Consider the following 19,124-nt stretch of genomic DNA (forward strand, 5'->3'; position numbering starts at 1 on the left):
GGTTTTAAGCAACTCCAGTGTAGATTTGGTCTAAAAGATTCATTAATCTCCCAGTGTCTGGTGGAAAGCAGACTGAACCAGGTTTTCCTCTAGGATTTTGCCTGTGCTTAGCTCCATTGCGTTTATTTTTTATCCTGAAAAACCCCTTACTCTTTAATGATTACAAGCATACCAATAACATGATGCAGCCACCACTATGCTTCAAAATATGGAGAGTGGTACTCAGTAATGTGTTCTATTTGATTTGCCCCAAATACAACACTTTGTATTCAGGACAAAAAGTGAATTGCTTTGCCTTGTTGAAAACAGGATGCATGTTTTAGAATATTTTATTCTGTACAGGCTTCTGTTTCACTCTGTCATTTAAGTTAGTATTGTGGAGGAACTACAAAGTTGTTGATCCATCCTCAGTTTTCTCCTATCACAGCCATTAAACTCTAACTGTTTTAAAGTCACCGTTGGCCTCATGGTGAAATCCCTGAGTGGTTTCCTTCCTCTCCGGCAACTGAGTTAGGAAGGACGCCTGTATCTTTGTAGTGACTAGGTGTATTGATACGCCATCCAAAGGGATATTCAATGTCTGTTTTTTCAACCCTTTTTTGTGAGGCATTGGAAACCATCCCTGGTCTTTGTGGTTGAATCTTTGCTTGAAATTCACTGCTCGACTGAGGGACCTTACAGATAATTGTATATGTGGGGTACAGAGATGAGGTAGTCATTCAAAAATCATGTTATACACTATTATTGCACACAGAGTGAGTCCATGCAACTTTTCATGTGACTTGTTAAGCACATTTTTACTCCTTAACTTATTTAGGCCATAACAAAAAGGTTGAATACTTTTTAACTAAAAATTTCAGCTTTTCATTTTTTTTATTAATTTGTAAAAAAAAAAAAAATCTACGTAATTCCACTTTGACATTATGGGGTATTGTGTGTAGGCCAGTGAGCCCAAAAAATCTCAATTTAATCAATTGTAAATTCAGGATGTAACACAACAAAATGTGGAAAAAGTCAAGGGGTGTGAATACTTTCTGAAGGCACTGTAATGGCTGGAATAGAATGGTAACAAACACATAGATACCATGTTGTTGATACCATTCCATACATTCCATTCAAGACATTATTATGAGCCCATCCTCCCCAATTAAGATGCCACCAGCTGCCTGTGGTATGCACGCAGGGAACGTATGAATGCATACATAAGGCACCAGATAGAGTATCCCACATGGACGTGCCCCAACAGTGAGTCATTCTCCACGGGTGTATACCAGTGTAGTTATTGTTACGTACACGTCTGTGTGCGTGTGTGTGTGTGTGTTTGCATTTGGAAAACAATGAATAAAACCAGCAGGCTCATCTCATAAAATGTATTAGACAGGGGAAAATCACATCCCCATCCTACATCAGATACTTGGATCGAGTGTGAAGAATATGAAAAAAAGGGACGTGAGGTTGATGTAAATGAAAACCAGATAAATAAAGCAGTAGCTGACTGCGCTGACAGCATCAGAGGTAGTGCTCAACGGAGGCCAGGCCACACACCAAAGATCAACACGTCTGTAGTGGCTTCCTTTCCTCTTTACCATAGCCACTGCCCTAGCCTGAAGCGGGCTTGTTTCGTACGCATCTTGTTAATGTATTTCAGAGAGAAGCAGGGCCAGGGAGGTTTCCTGCCTCTTTCTTCCAAACTCTATTTGGGCTGTTTGTTGTCCCACTGGTCTGCGCTCCACTTCCCGTTATGTTAATGAGTCCTGGGGAACTTACTCATCCTCTGACCTGGACTTGGTGGCAGCAGGCAGGCTCACTGGGAGAGGGAGCCCATAGTCAAAACGATACGCAACTGTCCTCCTTGGCTCTTTTCACCTCCCACTCCTTCCATCTTCCTTCCTCCTCACCCCAGGTTTCCCTCCAGCCCTCCCTCTTGTCATATTGTTTTGATTTGTTGACATGCTTGTTTTGTTTTTATGGATGACTTCCGCCCACTGCAAAGCCAATTTCCCCTTAGAGTTCTCTAAAAATGCATCCTGACTGCCTGGAATGAATGACTGATCTGACATGATTGGATAGGTGAGAGCAATTCAATGGTAACGTTGCTTTCATCTAGCCAACTGTCAAACCCACTGATCACTCTTGAAAGAAGGAGAGAAAGGTCTCCCTACACTTTCACCTGGATCCCTCTACACTCCCTCCTTTTTATTCTATCTTCCCCATTCCCAATAACCCTTCTATTTCCTCTCCTCTCCATTCCACCCTCTCCCCATGCCCCTCCCTACCTTTACCTCTCTAACTAATCTACCTATCCTTCTCCCCAGCCCCCTCCCTGCTCACCGCCTGCCTAGTTCTTGTAGTACTCTCTTCTTGAGGAGGCCCAGCCTGTTGCTGGCCAGCACCCCCCTCAGGGCGGTGAAGAAGGCGCAGTAGTGGGCCATGTTGTGGAGCATGAGCAGGACTCCAGCCAGCAGCTCATTGGTCACTAGCAGGTGGAGTAGACACGCCTTCTTGTGGTTCCTGCAGTGGTAGCAGCCACACCCCTCCACTAGCGGACTGAAGTCATCTCTGTACCTGGAGAGCAGAGGTCAAGGGTCACAGACAGACAAACAGACACACACACATACATGTGCACACACACACACACACACACACACACACACACACACACACACACACACACACACACACACACACACACACACACACACACACCATGTTCCTTTGAGTAGAGTGCAAGGGACAGAGGCACATGTGTACAGTACACACACTAAGTGACACTCATGGACATAAACCTCTCATCTTTCAGGTTGATTTTAAAAGGAGTCATCTTGCTTTGGTTTTCTTGGGGATTATCAGTTCCAGTCGTCTCACCTACGCCAGCATTTGGCTTGTCCTTGTCCGACTCCACAACTGCCAAAATACGCACCAATCAAATCAATCCCTTATGCCACACCCATTAAACTACACCAATTTTATATTTTCACTAAACCCACACATTCCAAAATCCACAGCAGTCAGATCATGCCCTAAAACCATACATCCTAAACCAATTATGGCCCTTTGTGTTCTAATTTCACACTCTTCTCCTCTCCGACAAAGGAATATCAGTATTTGCTGAATTCCAGCCACCGTCCACCAAAACCCAAAACCCTCCAACCCCCCACACACACACTAAGTCACACACAAAGAGTTATCAGGCACCACCACCCAGAGAGAGCAGCTGAGGTCAACAGGAGGGCAAACAGAATGATCCAGTCATGGAGAGAGGTATAGAGAAAAGGAGAAAGAAAGAGATAGAAAGAGAAAGTGAGAGAAACAAAGAAGAGAGGGGGAGAGAGAGAGGGAGAGAGAGAGGGGGAGAGAGAAAGGGGGAGAGAGAGAGAGGGAGAGAGAGAGAGAGAGAGAGAGAGAGAGCGAGAGAGCGAGAGAGCGAGAGAGAGAGAGCGAGAGAGGACATAAACAAAGAGGGAGCAGATAGCGGGAGAGAGGACAAACTGATTGATCCTGTTAGAGAGAGAGAAACAAAGAAGAGAAGAGATAGGAATGGAGAGAGAGATAGAGAGTGAGAGAGAGAGAGAGAGAGAGAGAGAGAGAGAGAATGAAAGGGCATAGCAAAACAGAGATTGGTGGAGATGGAGAAGAGAAGAGCACATGTATATAATAAATAGGGAGGAGAGTGAAAGGGGATGGATAAAGATGAAAACAAGAGTGAAGAGAACAAACATGACAAGGAAGGGGGGATGAGGGGACAAAGGAGGTGGGCAAAGAGAGAGGTAAAATTGGATATGGGAGGGAGGGAGTGAGAGGGGGGAGAGGGATGTACAAGGCAAACGAGGGGTGGATCGTAAAGAAAGGGAGAAAGAGTTTGACAGATGGAGGGAGAGAAGGAGGCAGAGGAAAGAGAGGGATAGTGAGAGTGAAGAGAGGAGAATAGAGGGAGTGATTTGAAGAGAGAGAGAGACAGACAGACAGACAGACAGACAGACAGACAGACAGACAGACAGACAGACAGACAGACAGACAGACAGACAGACAGACAGACAGACAGACAGACAGACAGACAGACAGACAGACAGACAGACAGACAGAGGGATTAAAAGAGAGGGGAAGGATGGCAGGTGGATTAAACCAGGGCCTGTGGTGCCAGAGAAGATGGCTGTGACGCCACCTCCCCATGGAGCCCTCTAATTGGCTGAGAGGGGATTTGGACGCTCTCGCCTCTTTAGCTGATGGACCCCAGTCTTGTCCTCACACTCACCTCCAGTGAACCCCATTACACTCCCCCGTACAGAATTTATTACTGCTGTCTGTCTAAACGAGTCTGATCCCCAACTTTTAAATCAGAATCTGTTACTTTGGCCTGATATAGAAACTTTTACAGCTATCAACCAGAATATGTATAATTCTCACGGGAGGGTTCAATTTCCCTCAAGAACGCTTTAATCATATTGAGTTTTCTTTTCCTTTATCAGAGAGTAACGGCAAGCATAATTCAATAGTTATCAGTTTACTGGGGTAACAGTGAGATCGTCCATTGATTTCATTTCACCATCTGACCCATTGGGTTTGTTTCTTCACCCAGTTATTTTATTTGACTGATACTGCCTCTTACTCCTTCAAACAAACAACGTCAATATTTGTGGTCACACAGACAGCGAGGCACAATTACAAAGTGTAACGGCTGTCGTCGGAAGAAAACCAAGATACAGCGGAGGTTGTGTGTTCATCTTGGTATTTAATTCAAAAAACAAGAGAACGCTACAAAAATGAACAAAACACTCGATAGCAACGACAGCAAACAGTCCTGTCTGGTCCCAACTGAACAAAACAGAAAACAATCCCCCACAAAACCCAAAGGAAAAACCTGCTCCTTATGTGTGACTCCCAATCAACAACAACGAACTTCAGCTGTGCCTGACTGGGAGCCACACACACACACACACACACACACACACACACACACACACACACACACACACACACACACACACACACACACACACACACACACACACACACACACACACGGCCCAAAACAAAGAAATACCAAAAACCTAGAAAAAGAACATAGAACGCCCACCCAATGTAACACCCTGGCCTAACCAAAATAAAGAACAAAAAACCCCTCTCTATGGACAGGGCGTTACACAAAGAAACAGACACTTTCTATCTATTAAAACTGCTCTAGTCCAATCTCTCCTTAAAAACCCCTCTCTATGGCCAGGGCGTTACAAAAAGAAACAGACACTTTCTATCTATTAAAACTGCTCTAGTCCAATCTCTCCTTAAAAACCCAATCTAGACCTCTCCTCACTGAGTAGTAATAGACCCCTCTCTAAACTTCCTTTTTTTAATCCATGATTTTAGAAAAAGTTGTTTTCAAGCAATCGGTGGCTTATTTGAGTATGAACAACTTATTCGAAAAATTCCAGTGGCTTCCGCTCACTTCACAGCACGGAAACTGCTTTATAGAAAGTCAGTAAGGACTTCTTCTGTTGGGTGCTGACGCCGGTGAATGCTTTAGTTCTATTGGATCTCAGTGCCGTGTTTGATACTATTGATCATAACATCTTTGTTGACTGGCTGGAAAGATGGGTGGGAATCTTAGGCTTTGCCTTCGACTGGTTCAAGTAATATCTACTGTATGTGGTAGACATTTCTCAGTGAGCACGGGTGGTTCAGTATTGTCCGCAGAACTTATTCACAATGGTGTCCCTCAGGGAATTCTGGGCCCCATTCTTCTTGGGAGGGAAACAAACTCAATATACTTTAAAATGACTAGAACCAAATCAAAACTTTGTAGGAATGATAATGGACCTACATCCAATGTGTTAAAGTCATTTTAGTAGCCAGCCATATAAGGGTTAGAAGTAAGCTATTTGGCTGGCAGTCAGTGGCGACCCGTCATTCTGTTTTGAACCTGTCACGTCCTGACCAGTAATAGGGGTTATTTGTTATTGTAGCTTGGTCAGGAAGTGGCAGAGGGTATTTGTTTTATGTGGTTTGGGGTGGTTGTGTGTTTAGTGGTGTGTTTGATTTATTATTCCGGGTTTTGGGCACTGGTCTATGTTAATGTATTTCTATGTTTTGTCTAGTTCTTTGTATTTCTATGTTTAGTTAATTGGGTATTGGACTCTCAATTGGAGGCGGGTGTTTTCTAGTTGCCTCTGATTGAGGGTCCTATATATAGGTATGTGTTTGTTTTAGTATTTGTGGGAGATTGTGCTGTGTATAGCTCTGTGCCTTACCGGCCTGTTATTTGTCGTTGTGTTTTTTGTGTACATATTTATTTTGGTTTACCTTCTTTGTCCGTTTAAATAAAAGATGAGTGCACATTTCCCCGCTGCGTCTTGGTCCACTTTACCCTACGACAACCGTGACAGAGCCCCACATTTTTTGCAATTTTTTGTATTAATAATAACAACAAAAATAAATGTATATATAATTATTTTATTTTGGGGGGTGCCTGTTTTGCATGTTATTTTGGCATTAATATGTGTCACATATCAGATTGCACACTGATATTTATCATTGAGTTAATAAAGCCGCATACAAACGGTCTCGTTTTTGCTTTCTTGAGTAAGGCAGCTCCAAAATGCAGGTGTTTCAGCCTAGCTCAGTGCTTTCTGTGGTGGTGGGGCGAGCCACCAGAAAATAGGAGCATTGCGCCATGATTGGCTCAGTGTTCTGTCACTCATGGGGACACTACGTCCTCGCCAAGTTAAAGTCCTTAGTAAGGGTAGACATCCAAAATGTCAGCCCTTTGGGTCCTGCCATAGAGTACCCTTCCAAGAAGGCTCAAGGTCATTGGCCACAGATAAAATTTGGTAAAATCACGTTATAAGTACAGTAGCTTGATTGGAAGGAACATGTCAACGTCTTCCTTTCAAAGTTTTAGCTAGCAGTCATCATGAATAAAGTTGACAATCTACTGGCAAATAATTTATAATCCTTGTCATATGAAGATAAATAATAAAGAGAAATTGTAAATGAATCGGTGCTCATCGGCTATTGGACATAAAGATTAACATTACACAAGTTGGAAATCGCTAATTCAACAATGAGTGGTTTGGAAGGAATCAGTGGCTAACTGCAAGCATTGCAAAGCAATCACTAGCCTGCTATTCAGTAGAGTGGCTGTGTGTTTTTTTTTCTGAGTTCCAACCATAAATCCAGAGAATGACAGACTTTAATGACGAAGTTTGATGACAAACTTTGCCCACAAAGGACCGCCACACCACCTTCACAAGGTGAGTCCAAAAATGTATTGTATGCTGCTGCATAAATGATGTCATATGCCAGGGAGATATGTATACTGTAGCTAAGAAAGTAATACTAAGTGTATGTTGTGTAGTAAGCTGTTAATAGCTCATGTGCCTCACCCTAATAATTTGGTCTATTTTCACCAATGCGGTATTGTACAGCTTGACAGTGCTACTGATAGTAGTGGTGGCGCTTGGCTTGCAAGTAAAAATTCAGCACACACAACATCTATAATAGAATTCTGTTATTCCACATGTCAAATTAGAATCTTATTTAACGCGTCAAATAGTGTTATATGACGTGTATCTTTCTTTATACGCAAAGACCCAAACGCCGTTCAATGTGCCTCACCCTAATAATTTGGTCTATTTTCACCTCTTAATTTCGCCTACTGTTCTAACTCGGTGGTGCACATGTAGACTATAACCTGTTTTAGAGAAATGTAATCATAGAATATTGTAAGAGCTATCATTGTCTGTTTATATGCCCCTTTATTTATCCTACGGTTCTGACTTGTTGTACAGGGAGTACACTGTAAGAATGGCCCATGTTCTGAATTCTGTCGCTGTACATTTCAAAAGTGCTAAACAAATAGTTATATTGACTACGTCCATTGTCACTCGCTCATTAATGTCTTAATCGAAATTACGGATTGCCTCTTATCCGCTTGTCGTCCCCTTATGCCATAGTTCGTACATCTCAATTGTCATTAGAAATCACATTTGTTTAAGCAAGTCAGCCTTATCAGCTATGTTTTTTTTAAAGGCAGTAAATGAGGCTGAATTAACTGTTTTGCTGCCAGACAAGGCTCCGCTGAAAGCCAGGTGTAGCAGTGGTAAGGAGTTGGGACTCTGCTGTTGGGACTCTGCTGTTGGGGCTTTGTCACCGTTATAGTGCAATTCATGTATTGTTTAGTGTTGTGTTGTGTTGTGTAGTGGCTTTGCTGGAAGTTGGCGCTTATGGAACACCCTGACCAGTTGGGGGTGCCTCTACACCAGCACCTGCGGATTCTGGATCAGTGGTGATGTTGAAGGGGAAGGAGAGGGCACAGCCTCGCTCTGTCACCTGAAAGGAGAAGAAGCGTTCAAACAGATCCACTTCCACCTCCACGCACGCCAGCGCCTCGTCTGGCCGCCCCAAGCCATGCATCAGCCTGACACACACATACAAACAGACCAGGGTTTCTGTTAGTAAAATGTGGCGCCGGACATTTGACCAGTATCATTTTAATTTACCGGACATTTGAGAAATTTACCGGACCCATATGAATTGGCTGTGGAACCTGATTAGGCCATCCAACCATGTTGCTCAGAATGACAGAAATCACATTTAGATGATATTATGGTCATTAATATTAACAGAACATGCAAGTTGAGGATGCAATGATATGCGGACCTTCTTACTCAATTCTGATGTAAACTTTGAACATGTTAGAACAACTTTCCCTTAGTCAACAAGACGAGTAACGAACAGCAAAACCCTCAGCTTATATCATTCTATTATCCCCATAGTAGAAACGTTGACCTATTCTATTGGTCAGCTTGTTGAGAAACAGATGGCCTACTCCAAACACTCTGGGACAGTTGTGGGATGATAGATCCCACATTCAACCAGTAGGCCTAGACTACATAACAAAACTTTAAAAAGCAATGAGTCTGATGCAACAGATCAGAACGTTTTGCCTAAAATGTTGATAAACTATTATTTCTTCACATTATCAGTGCAGCAATGAACACAAGGCAGGAGGCTATGTGAGAATGTTCGTTCCATAATACAATTAGCGGGAAAACACCGTTGTCAAAAGCACACCACACATGCAAGCCGTTTCATGTGACAGGGAAGGAAATATCCACTAAATGATGCAAATTAAGCTATAGACCGATAAGCATGACCAGTCACATCTATTTCCATCAACTGGTATTTATCAGCTTTTCTATTTTTTTTATTGTCCAAAAGCCGGCTATTACTGGCTAATGGAAACCCTGCTACAGACAAACACATATACACAGACAGGTAGGCAGACAAACAGGCAGACAAACAGATATAAATGTATTACTCTGTTGATCAATGATCAATGGTTGACTTATTAGGCAGTATGCAGTCTATCAGACAAACTGACAGACTCTTACCTATCTATCTCATCTAGCAGTGCTATCCCTGAAGCACTACAGATGCAGCATCTCTCGCTCTAACACGCACGCACACGCACACACACACACACGCACGCACGTGCGCAGCGCACGCACGCACACACACACACGTAAACAACAAAATCAATACCAACATTGAACATCCACACACAGAGCAGATGCATGCTCACACAGCAGACAAACAGATTGCATCCCCCATCATCCCTCATCCTCCTCCAAGCCACCTCAACCCACCCCACTCTTAAAATCACTCTTTATTTTCCCCTCTCTCTCGCTCTCCCTTTCAATCTCTCTGTCTTTCTCACTTAGGTTTCAGTTAACCGTCTCTCTCTGGCCCTCTGCCTTGAGGTTCCAGGGCCAAACACAATTTACCATCCCATAATGAGTCCATGGTGCCTAAAGGGAGGCTGTGTATCTCCCAGTGCCACCACAACCCAGGGGCAGTCTGACCAAGCACAGCCTCTTTTCATTAAGGAATCCCAGTATGGCCTCAAAGGGAGCATCTGGGGGTCTCGGATACGGCATCTGGCTCTCTCTCCACTGCCCCTTCGCCACCCCAGATCCCCAGTCGGCTCCCTTACTTCCAGGGCAAGGGGGAATAGGACAGAGGTCTCCCAAACGCTGGGGCACTGGGAGCTCTGGGGGAAGTTTGAGTCTACACTCCGCCAGGCCAGTATTCCCAGTGCAGCTGGAAGAGGAGTGGGGTTGCCATGGCTCCCAGGAGGGAAGTCAGTGGTTGCCATGGTTTCCTGGGGATTCTGGAGTGAGCACAATGAGCACAGAGTGATGGGAGAGAGAGGGAAGGGAGGGAGGGGAATCTGTATTTTTCTTAGTCTCCCACTGAGAGTAAAATCAGCATGCTAGGGGGTCTTAGGGTTGAGTGTGTGGGGGGTGGGGGGGGTTAATAACTTATAACAGGAGAGGGGTTAAAGGTAGGACCTGTATGGTGGTGGGGGGGTGTCACATGATCACTCAACTCAATTAGAGCCACTAATTGGCCAGCCTGTCCTCTCCCATCACCTGGTAATATGTCTGTGAGTGAGAGGTGAGGAGAGACACCTACAGACACACAGACACACTGGAGCTGTCACGTTCGTCGTAAAGATGGGACCAAGGCGCAGCGGGAATGTGTATGCTCATCTTCTTTATTGTGAAGAAAAAACAAAACAAACACTTAAACAAAAACAACGATGAAAAACAGTCCTGTGAGGCACACAGCTACACACATACGGAACAACTACCCACAAAAACCCATTAAAAAACACCCCTACTAAATAGGACCTTCAATTAGAGGCAACGAGAAACAGCTGCCTCCAATTGAAGGTCAAACCAATAAACTAAGCATAGAAATAGATAAACTAGACACAGACATAGAAATAGACTAACATAGAACATTGCCCAACAAACCCCGAAACACATTAAACAAACACCCCCTGCCACGTCCTGACCAAACTACAATAACAAATAACCTCTTTACTGGTCAGGATGTGACAGGAGCAGGGAATAAACAGAGAGAAGTAGAGAGAGATAAGAGAGACAGAATGCAGAGAGGAGAAAAGAGTGAGATAAATAAAAAGCATTAAGGGGGGTATGTCTTGTTTTGAAAAGCATGCTGCTTTAGGGGGTGAAGGAGTGAGGGAAGGAGAGATAAAGAAAGAAAGAATTGGGTCTGTAAGGGTAGGAGTGAGGGAAGGAGAGACAGAAAGAAAGAATTGGGTCTGTAAGGGTAGGAGTGAGGGAAGGAGAGACAAAGAAAGAAAGAATTGGGTCTGTAAGGGTAGGAGTGAGAGAAGGAAGGAGAGAGAAAGAAAGAATTGGATCTGTAAGGGTAGGAGTGAGAGAAGGAAGGAGAGAGAAAGAAAGAAAGAATTGGGTCTATAAGGGTAGGAGAGAGGGAAGGAGAGACAAAGAAAGAATTGGGTCTGTTAGGGGAGGAGTGAGGGAAGGAGAGACAAATAAATAATTTGATCTGTAAGGGGAGGAGTGAGGGAAGGAGTAAGAGTGGGGTGGAATGAAAGAGCATTCATATTATATTTAGGGGAGTGTGGGTGCAGACAGAGAAAGTGTAAAAAGGGTTACATCTGCCAACTGGAGCTGGTGTAGAGGGGCACTCAAACCTCTGCTAGCTAGAGTCTATGAAGAGTTAAAGGGCAGGGTAGCCAACTCAGCAGCTTTGATCTTCAGATCCCTGCCAGCTACTTTTCCTCCCCTGAAAACGATTAGCAACATATTCAGATAATTTTAAGGCAGCCTCAGAGTTTTTAATCTGAGAGTTTTTGATAAATTTAGCCACTAACTTTAACTGCAGTGAAGCAGCCGGGATGAGAGCAGGAGAAAGAGAGGGAGAGAAAGAGAGAAATAGAGAGCAGCTGCCTGATGAACAGGAAGAAGAGCTGCAGCACACACACACACACACACACACACACACACACACACACACACACACACACACACACACACACACACACACACACACACACACACACACACAAACACTCACGATGCTGAGAAACAGCACGGGGGAAGAACCGCAGATGGCTGTTGTGATTTGACGGTATAGTCGTAATAGACAGGTTATAATGTCATTTTTGCCAATGCACCCTACAGTGGGAGCTGTTATATCACGCTTTATACATTCTTTATAACAGAGGTCCTCAAAGTGGAGTCCACGGAGGTACTGCAGGGGTCTGCAGCCAAATCAATAGGAACACCTTCCTAATATTGAGTTGCACCCCTTTTGCCCTCAGAACAGCCTCAATTATTCAGGGTATGGACTCTACAAGGTGTCAAAAGCGTTCCACAGGGATTCTGGCCCATGATGACTCCAATGCATCCCACAATTGTGTCAAGTTGGCTGGAAGTCCTTTGGGTGGTGGACCATTCTTGATACACAGGGGAAATTGTTGAGCATGAAAAACCCAGCAGCGTTGCAGTGCTTGACACACTCAAACTGGTGCGCCTGGCACCTACTACCATACCCGTTCAAAAGCACTTAAATCTTTTGTCTTGCCCATTCACCCTCTGAATGACACACATACACAATCCATGTCTCAATTGTCTCAAGGCTTAAAAATCCTTCCTTAACCGGTCTGCTCCCCTTCATCTACACTGATTGGATTTAACAGGTGACATCAATAAGCCACCATAACTTTCACCAGGATTCACCTGGCCAGTCTATGTCATGGAAAAAGCAGGTGTTCCTAATGTTTTCTACACTCAGTGTATGTACAGTTGAAGTCAGAAGTTTACATGCACTTAGGTTGGAGTCATTAAAACTCGTTTTTCAACCACTCCACAAATGTATTGTTAACAAACTATAGTTTTGGCAAGTCGGTTAGGACATCTACGTTGTGCATGACACAAGTCATTTTTCCAACAACTGTTTACAGACAGATTATTTCACTTATAATTCACTGTATCATAATTCCAGTGGGTCAGAAGTTTACATACACGAAGTTGACTGTGCCTTTAAACAGCTTGGAAAATTCCAGAAAATGATGTCATGGCTTTAGAAGCATCTGAGAGACTAATTGACATCGTTTGAGTCAATTGGAGGGTACCTGTGAATGTATTTCAAGGCCTACCTTCAAACTCAGTGCCTTTTTGCTTGACATCATGGGAAAATCAAAAGAAATCAGTGAAGACCTCATAAAAAAATTTGTAGACCTCCACAAGTCTGGTTCATCCTTAGGAGCAACTTCCAAACACCTGAAGGTACCACATTCATCTGTACAAACAATAGTACGCAAGTATAAACACCATGGGACCACGCAGCCGTCATACCGCTTAGGAAGGAGACGTGTTCTGTCTCCTAGAGATGAACGTACTTTGGTGCGAAAAGTGCAAATCAATCCCAGAACAACAGCAAAGGACCTTGTGAAGATGCTGGAGGAAACAGGTACAAAAGTATCTATACCCACAGTAAAATGAGTCCTATATCAACATAACCTGAAAGGCCGCTCAGCAAGGAAGAAGCCACTGCTCAAAACCCACCATAAAAAAGCCAGACTACGGTTTGCAACTGCACATGGGGACAAAGATCGTACTTCTTGGAGAAATGTCCTCTTGTCTGATGAAACAAAAATAGAACTGTTTGACCATAATGACCATCGTTATGTTTAGAGGAAAAGGGGGGAGGCTTGCAAGCTGAAGAACACCATCCCAACCGTGAAGCACGGGGGTGGCAGCATCATGTTGTGGGGGTGCTTTGCTGCAGGAGGGACTGGTGCGCTTCACAAATAGATGGCGTCATGAGGTAGGAAAATTATGTGGATATATTGAAGCAACATCTCAAGACATCAGTCAGGAAGTTAAAGCTTGGTCGCAAATGGGTCTTCAAAATGGACAATGACCCCAAGCATACCTCCGAAAGTTGTGTTAAAATCGCTTAAGTACAACAAAATCAAGGTATTGGAGTGGCCATCGCAAAGCCCTGACATCAATCCCATAGGAAAGTTGTGGGCAGAACTGAAAAAGCGTGTGCGAGCAAGGAGGCCTACAAACCTGACTCAGTTACACCAGCTCTGTCAGGAGGAATGGGACAAAATTCACCCAACTTATTGTGGGAAGCTTGCGGAAGGCTACCTGAAACGTTTGACCCAAGTTAAACCATTTAAAGGCAATGCTACCAAATACTAATTGAGTGTATGTAAACTTCTGACCCACTGGGTATGTGATGAAAGAAATAAAAGCTTAAATAAATACTTCTCTCTACTATTCTGACATTTCACATTCTTAAAATAAAGTGGTGATCCTAACTGACCTAAAAAAGGCAATTTTTACTGTGTGTATGTATATACAGTACCAGTCAAAAGTTTGTACACAACTACTCTTTACTTTTCTTTATTTTTACTATTTTCTACATTCTGTGAAATAACACATGGAATCATGTAGTAACCAAAAAAGTGTTGTGACAAGGTAGGGTTGGTATACAGAAGATAGCCCTATTTGGTAAAAGACCATGTCCATATTATGGCAAGAACAGCTCAAATAAACAAAGAGAAATTACTTTACTTCAAGACACGAAGGTCAGTCAATTCGTACAATTTCAAGAACTTTGAAAGTTTCTTCAAGTGCAGTCGCAAAAACCATCAGGCGCCATGATGAAACTGGTCCGCCACAGGAAAGGAAGACCCAGAGTTTCCTCTGCTGCAGAGGATAAGTTCATTAGTTACCAGCCTCAGAAATTTCAGCCCAAATAAATGCTTCACAGAGTTCAAGTAAAAGACACATCTCAACATCAACTGTTCAGAGGAGACTGCGTGAATCAGGCCTCCATGGTATAATTGCTGCAAAGAAACCCCTACTAAAGGACACCAATAAGAAGAAGAGACTTGCTTGGGCCAAGAAACACTAGCAATGGACATTAGACTGGTGGAAATCTGTCCTTTGGTCTAATGAGTCCAAATTTGAGATTTTTGGTTCCAACTGCCGTGTCTTTGTCAGATGCAGAGTAAGTGAAAGGATGATCTCCGCATGTGTGGTTCCCACCATGATGCATGGAGAAGGAGGTGTGATGGTGTGGGGGTGCTTTTCTGGTGACACTGTCACCCAACCGAAACCCAATTGAGATGGTTTGGGATGAGTTGAACCACAGAGTGAAGGAAAAGCAGCCAACAAGTGCTCAGCATATGTAGGAACTCCTTTAAGACTTTTGGGAAAGCATTCCAGGTGAAGCTGGTTGAGAGAATGCCAAGAGTGTGCAAGGCAAAGGATGGCTACTTTGAAGAATCTCAAATATAAAATATATTTTGATTTGTTTAACCATTTTTTGGTTACTGTCAGCGTACTGGTGTTGAAGTCAGGTGCAGGAGAGCAGAGAGTTGTGATCAGGCGCACTCTTTATTTGGGCAGAAGCACAACAAACGGATGCAACAGCGTGAAAATCTCCAGAAAATAAGCAAAAGAGAAATGCGCAAAATAGCGTCACAAAACAAACGTAATAATCCAACCTCCCATGGGTTACACAAGAATACCCAGGGGGGAAATAACCAGCCTGGCGCGGCACACTGAACATGTAACAAAAACAATTCCACACAAGGACATGGGGGAAACAGAGGAATATATATACACAATGTGATTAGGGAATGTAAACCAGATGTGCAGAAAACAAGACAAAACAAATGGAACAATGAAAAATGGAGCGGCGATGGCTAGAAGGCCAGTGACGTCGACCGCCGAACGCCGCCCGAACAAGGAGAGGAGCTGACTTCGTTGGATGTCGTGACAGTTACTACATGATTCCATATGTGTTATTTCATAGTTTTGATATTTTCACTATTGTTCTACAATGTAGAAAAAGTAAAAATAAAGAAAACCCCTTGAATGAGTAGGTGTGTCCAAACTTTTGACTGGTACTGTATATAGGGAGTAAAAAAAAGAAGAAAGTATGTAGGGAGGAGAAAATAACATCGCCATTGCTATATATAGGAAGTAGAACATAACATGGCTATATACAGGGAGTACAATGTAGAAAATAGTTTTTTTTCAAAAGTGTACACACATACATACCTTTATACCTTTATTTTACGTTTTTTTGTCACTTAGCAGAGCGATTTACAGTTAGTGCATTCATTTTAGGGGGGGGGGTGCTGTGGGATTATTTAAGATAATCTTTGAAGAGGTAGTGCTTCAAACATTTTTGGAAGATGGGCAGGGATTCTGCTGTCCTAGCTTCAGGGGTAAGCTGGTTCATTGGGGGTGCCATGACATTGGGGGTGCCATGGCTGTGTGAGAGCTTCCCTCCCATAGGGGTAGGATGGCCAAGAGAGGTGGCAGAACGGAGTTCTCGGGTTGGGGTGTAGGGTTTGAGCAGAAGGGGAAGTTCCTCTTGCTGCTCCAGAGGCAAGGACCAAGGTCTTCTAGTGGATGCGAGCATCGACTTGAAGACAGTGGAGTGTGCAGAGTAACGTGGTGACATGGGATTTGGGAAGTTTGAACACCAGGCAGGCTGCAGCGTTCTGGGTAAGTTGCAGGGGTTTGATGGCAAAACCTGGGAGCCCAGCCAACAGCGAGTTGCAGTAGTCTAGACAGGAGATGACAAGTGCTTGGATTAGGATCTGCGGCGCTTCCTGTGTGAGGTAGTGTCATATGTTGCAAGCAAGCAGCATACCGCACTGCATCCCACTGCTGGCTTGCCTCTGAAGCTAAGCAGTGTTGGTCTTAGTCAGTCCCAGAATGGGAGACGAAATGCTGCTGGGAGTAGTGTTGGAGGGCCAGTAGGAGGCAATCTTTCCTCTGGCCTAAAAGAAAATATACCAATGCCCCAGGGCAGTGATTTGAGACATTGCCCTGTGTAGGGTGCCGTCTTCGGATGGGGTGTTAAAATGGGTGTTCTGACTCTCTGTGGTCACTAAAGATCCCATGGCACTTATCATAAGAGTAGGGGTGTTAACCCTGGTGTCCTGGCTAAATTCCCAATCTGGCCCTCATACCATCATGGCCAGCTAATCATCCCCAGCTTTCATTCATCCTTTTCCCTGTAGCTATTCCCCAGGTTGTTGCTGTAAATGAGAATATGTTCTCAGTCAATTGACCTGGTAAAATAAGGGTGTGATAACATTTATAAAATAATGAACCTGCAGGAGTGAGTCACTGCTTTGATGTTTGCAGAAAACTACAAGGTTCTTTGCACTCTGGGAGGGGGACAATGTGGAGAGGTCTTGAAGTTGGTAGAGCTGTTCTTCCTCCCGGGGGAGGCCTGTCTTGTTAAGCTTGAGGTGGTGGGCCGACACCAAGCTAAGATGCGTGTCGCCACCTGGGTGTCAGAAGGGGGAAGGAGAAAAGTAGTTGAGTGTCATCCACATAGCAATGATAGGAGAGACCGTGTAGGATATGACGAAGCCGAGTGACTTGATGTCCAAAGAGAAGAGGGGAGCCCTGGTATGATCCACCTGCCAGGTAGGATGCAATCCAAGAGTGTGCAGAGACTGTGACGTCCAGCCCTGAGAAGGTGGAGAGGAGGATCTGATGGTTCACGGTGTAGAAGGCAGCGGATAAATTTATGAGGATGTGAACAGAGGAAAGAGTCAGCTTTGGCAGTGTGGAAAGCCTCCGTGACACAGAGAAGAGCAGTTAGGTTGAGTGAGCCGCCTTGAAGCCTGACTGGCTAAGGTCAAGAAGATCATTCTGAAAGAGATAATGAGAGAGTTGGTCAGAGACAGCACGCTCAAGTATTTTGGAAAGAATTCCAGGATACCGGTCTGCAGTTTTTTACATCAAAGGGGTCGAGTGTTGGTTTCTTAAGGAGGGGAGTGACTCAGGCCATTTTAGGGGATGCAGCCAGTGGTCAGGGATGAGTTGATGAGTGAAGTGAGGAATGGGAGAAGGTCTCCAGAGATGGTCTGGAGAACGTTGTCGGGCAGCCAGACCTCACTAGTCGCAGGATTTCATCTGGAGAGACAGGGGGGAACAGGTCAAGGCGTAGGGTAGTTCTGCGTGAGTGGGACCAGTGGATTCAATAGGCTGTAAATGAAGAGCAGAAGTCATCAAGCTCCTTTTCAAAGTGGTTGACAAAGTCGTCCGCAGAGAGGGACGAGGGAGGGGGAGGGGTGGAAGATTAAGGAGGAGAAGGAAGGTGGCAAAGAGTTTCCTAGGGTTACAGGCAGAAGCTTAAAATTATAGTGATAGAAAGTGGCTTTAGCAGCGGATACAGAGGAAGAGAAGGTAGAGAGGAGGGAGTGAAAGGATGATAAGTCCTCTGGAAATGTAGTTTTCCTACATTGTCTCTCAGCTGCCCGCAACCCTGTTCTGTAAGCTTGCAATGAGTCCCGGCGCAGGAGGGGACGGCCGAGCCAGCCGGGAAGAAAGGGGACAGCGCGAGTCATAGGATGTGGAAAGGAAGGATAGTAGGGTCGAAGAGGCAGAATCAGGACACAGGAGGGAGTAGGTTTTAACAGAAAGGAGAGATGAGTGGATAGAAGAGGAGAGATTAGTGGGAGAGAGAGAGAGCAAAGAATGTGACGACGCATGACCATCTGGTTAGGGGCTGAGTTGCTAGGGTTAGAGGAAAGGGAGACTTGAAGGAAAGTAGGGATCAGAGACCTGGAGGAGGGTTGCAGTGAGATTAGGAGGCAAACAGCCTCTAGTAAAGATGAGGTCTAGTGTATTGCTTGCCTTTTGAGTGGGATGGGACTGGGAAAGGCTGAGGTCAAAAGAGGCAAGGAGGGGAAAAAGAGATTTGGAAGAAATGAATCGAAGGGAGACCCCTGGAGGTTGAAATCGACGAGTACGAAGAGCAGTGAGTCATCCTCAATAATGAGCTTATCAAGGTGTCAAGCTCATTGAGGAACTCTCTATGGGCACCTGGTGGCAATAGATAACAACAATGTTGGACAGCATGGAATTCAAATGAGGAGATGGACTGGTGAGGGCCAAAATAGAAAATCTCCATTTAGGAGAAATGAACAGCCCTGTGCCACCACCATGCTCTCAGACGTAGTCAGATGAAGAGAGAGCAGCTGGAGTGTTCTCTGGGGTGATCCATGTCAAGGCCAAAAAGTCTTGGGACTGAAGGGCAGCATAGTTTGAGGTGAACTTGGCGCTCTTGTCCGCAGATCGGCAGTTCCAAACGCTGCCGGAGACCAGGAATACACTAAATTTGAAGGGTTGCAGCCAACGGGTGGGAAGTGTCTGTAAAGCCAACACGAAGAGGAGTGAACTGATCGAAAACACACAGAGTTGCTGAAGCTACAAAAGAGCAAAAATGAGATCATCAAA

At 44.4% G+C, this 19,124-nt stretch overlaps 1 protein-coding gene across 1 annotated transcript in view; it reads right to left on the reverse strand.

Moving 5' to 3' along the window:
* Nucleotides 1–2,327: 2,327 nt before the first annotated feature.
* Nucleotides 2,328–19,124, reverse strand: part of qtrt2 (queuine tRNA-ribosyltransferase accessory subunit 2) — a 56,733-nt gene continuing 39,936 nt past the window's right edge. Inside the window, 3 exon segments of the mRNA XM_045701937.1 lie at nt 2,328–2,565; nt 2,787–2,904; nt 8,232–8,410. Coding sequence (XP_045557893.1) covers nt 2,328–2,565; nt 2,787–2,904; nt 8,232–8,410 — 535 coding nt within the window.

The sequence above is a fragment of the Salmo salar genome, chromosome ssa19 (genome assembly GCF_905237065.1).
Source record: "Salmo salar chromosome ssa19, Ssal_v3.1, whole genome shotgun sequence".
Classification (NCBI taxonomy): domain Eukaryota; kingdom Metazoa; phylum Chordata; class Actinopteri; order Salmoniformes; family Salmonidae; genus Salmo; species Salmo salar.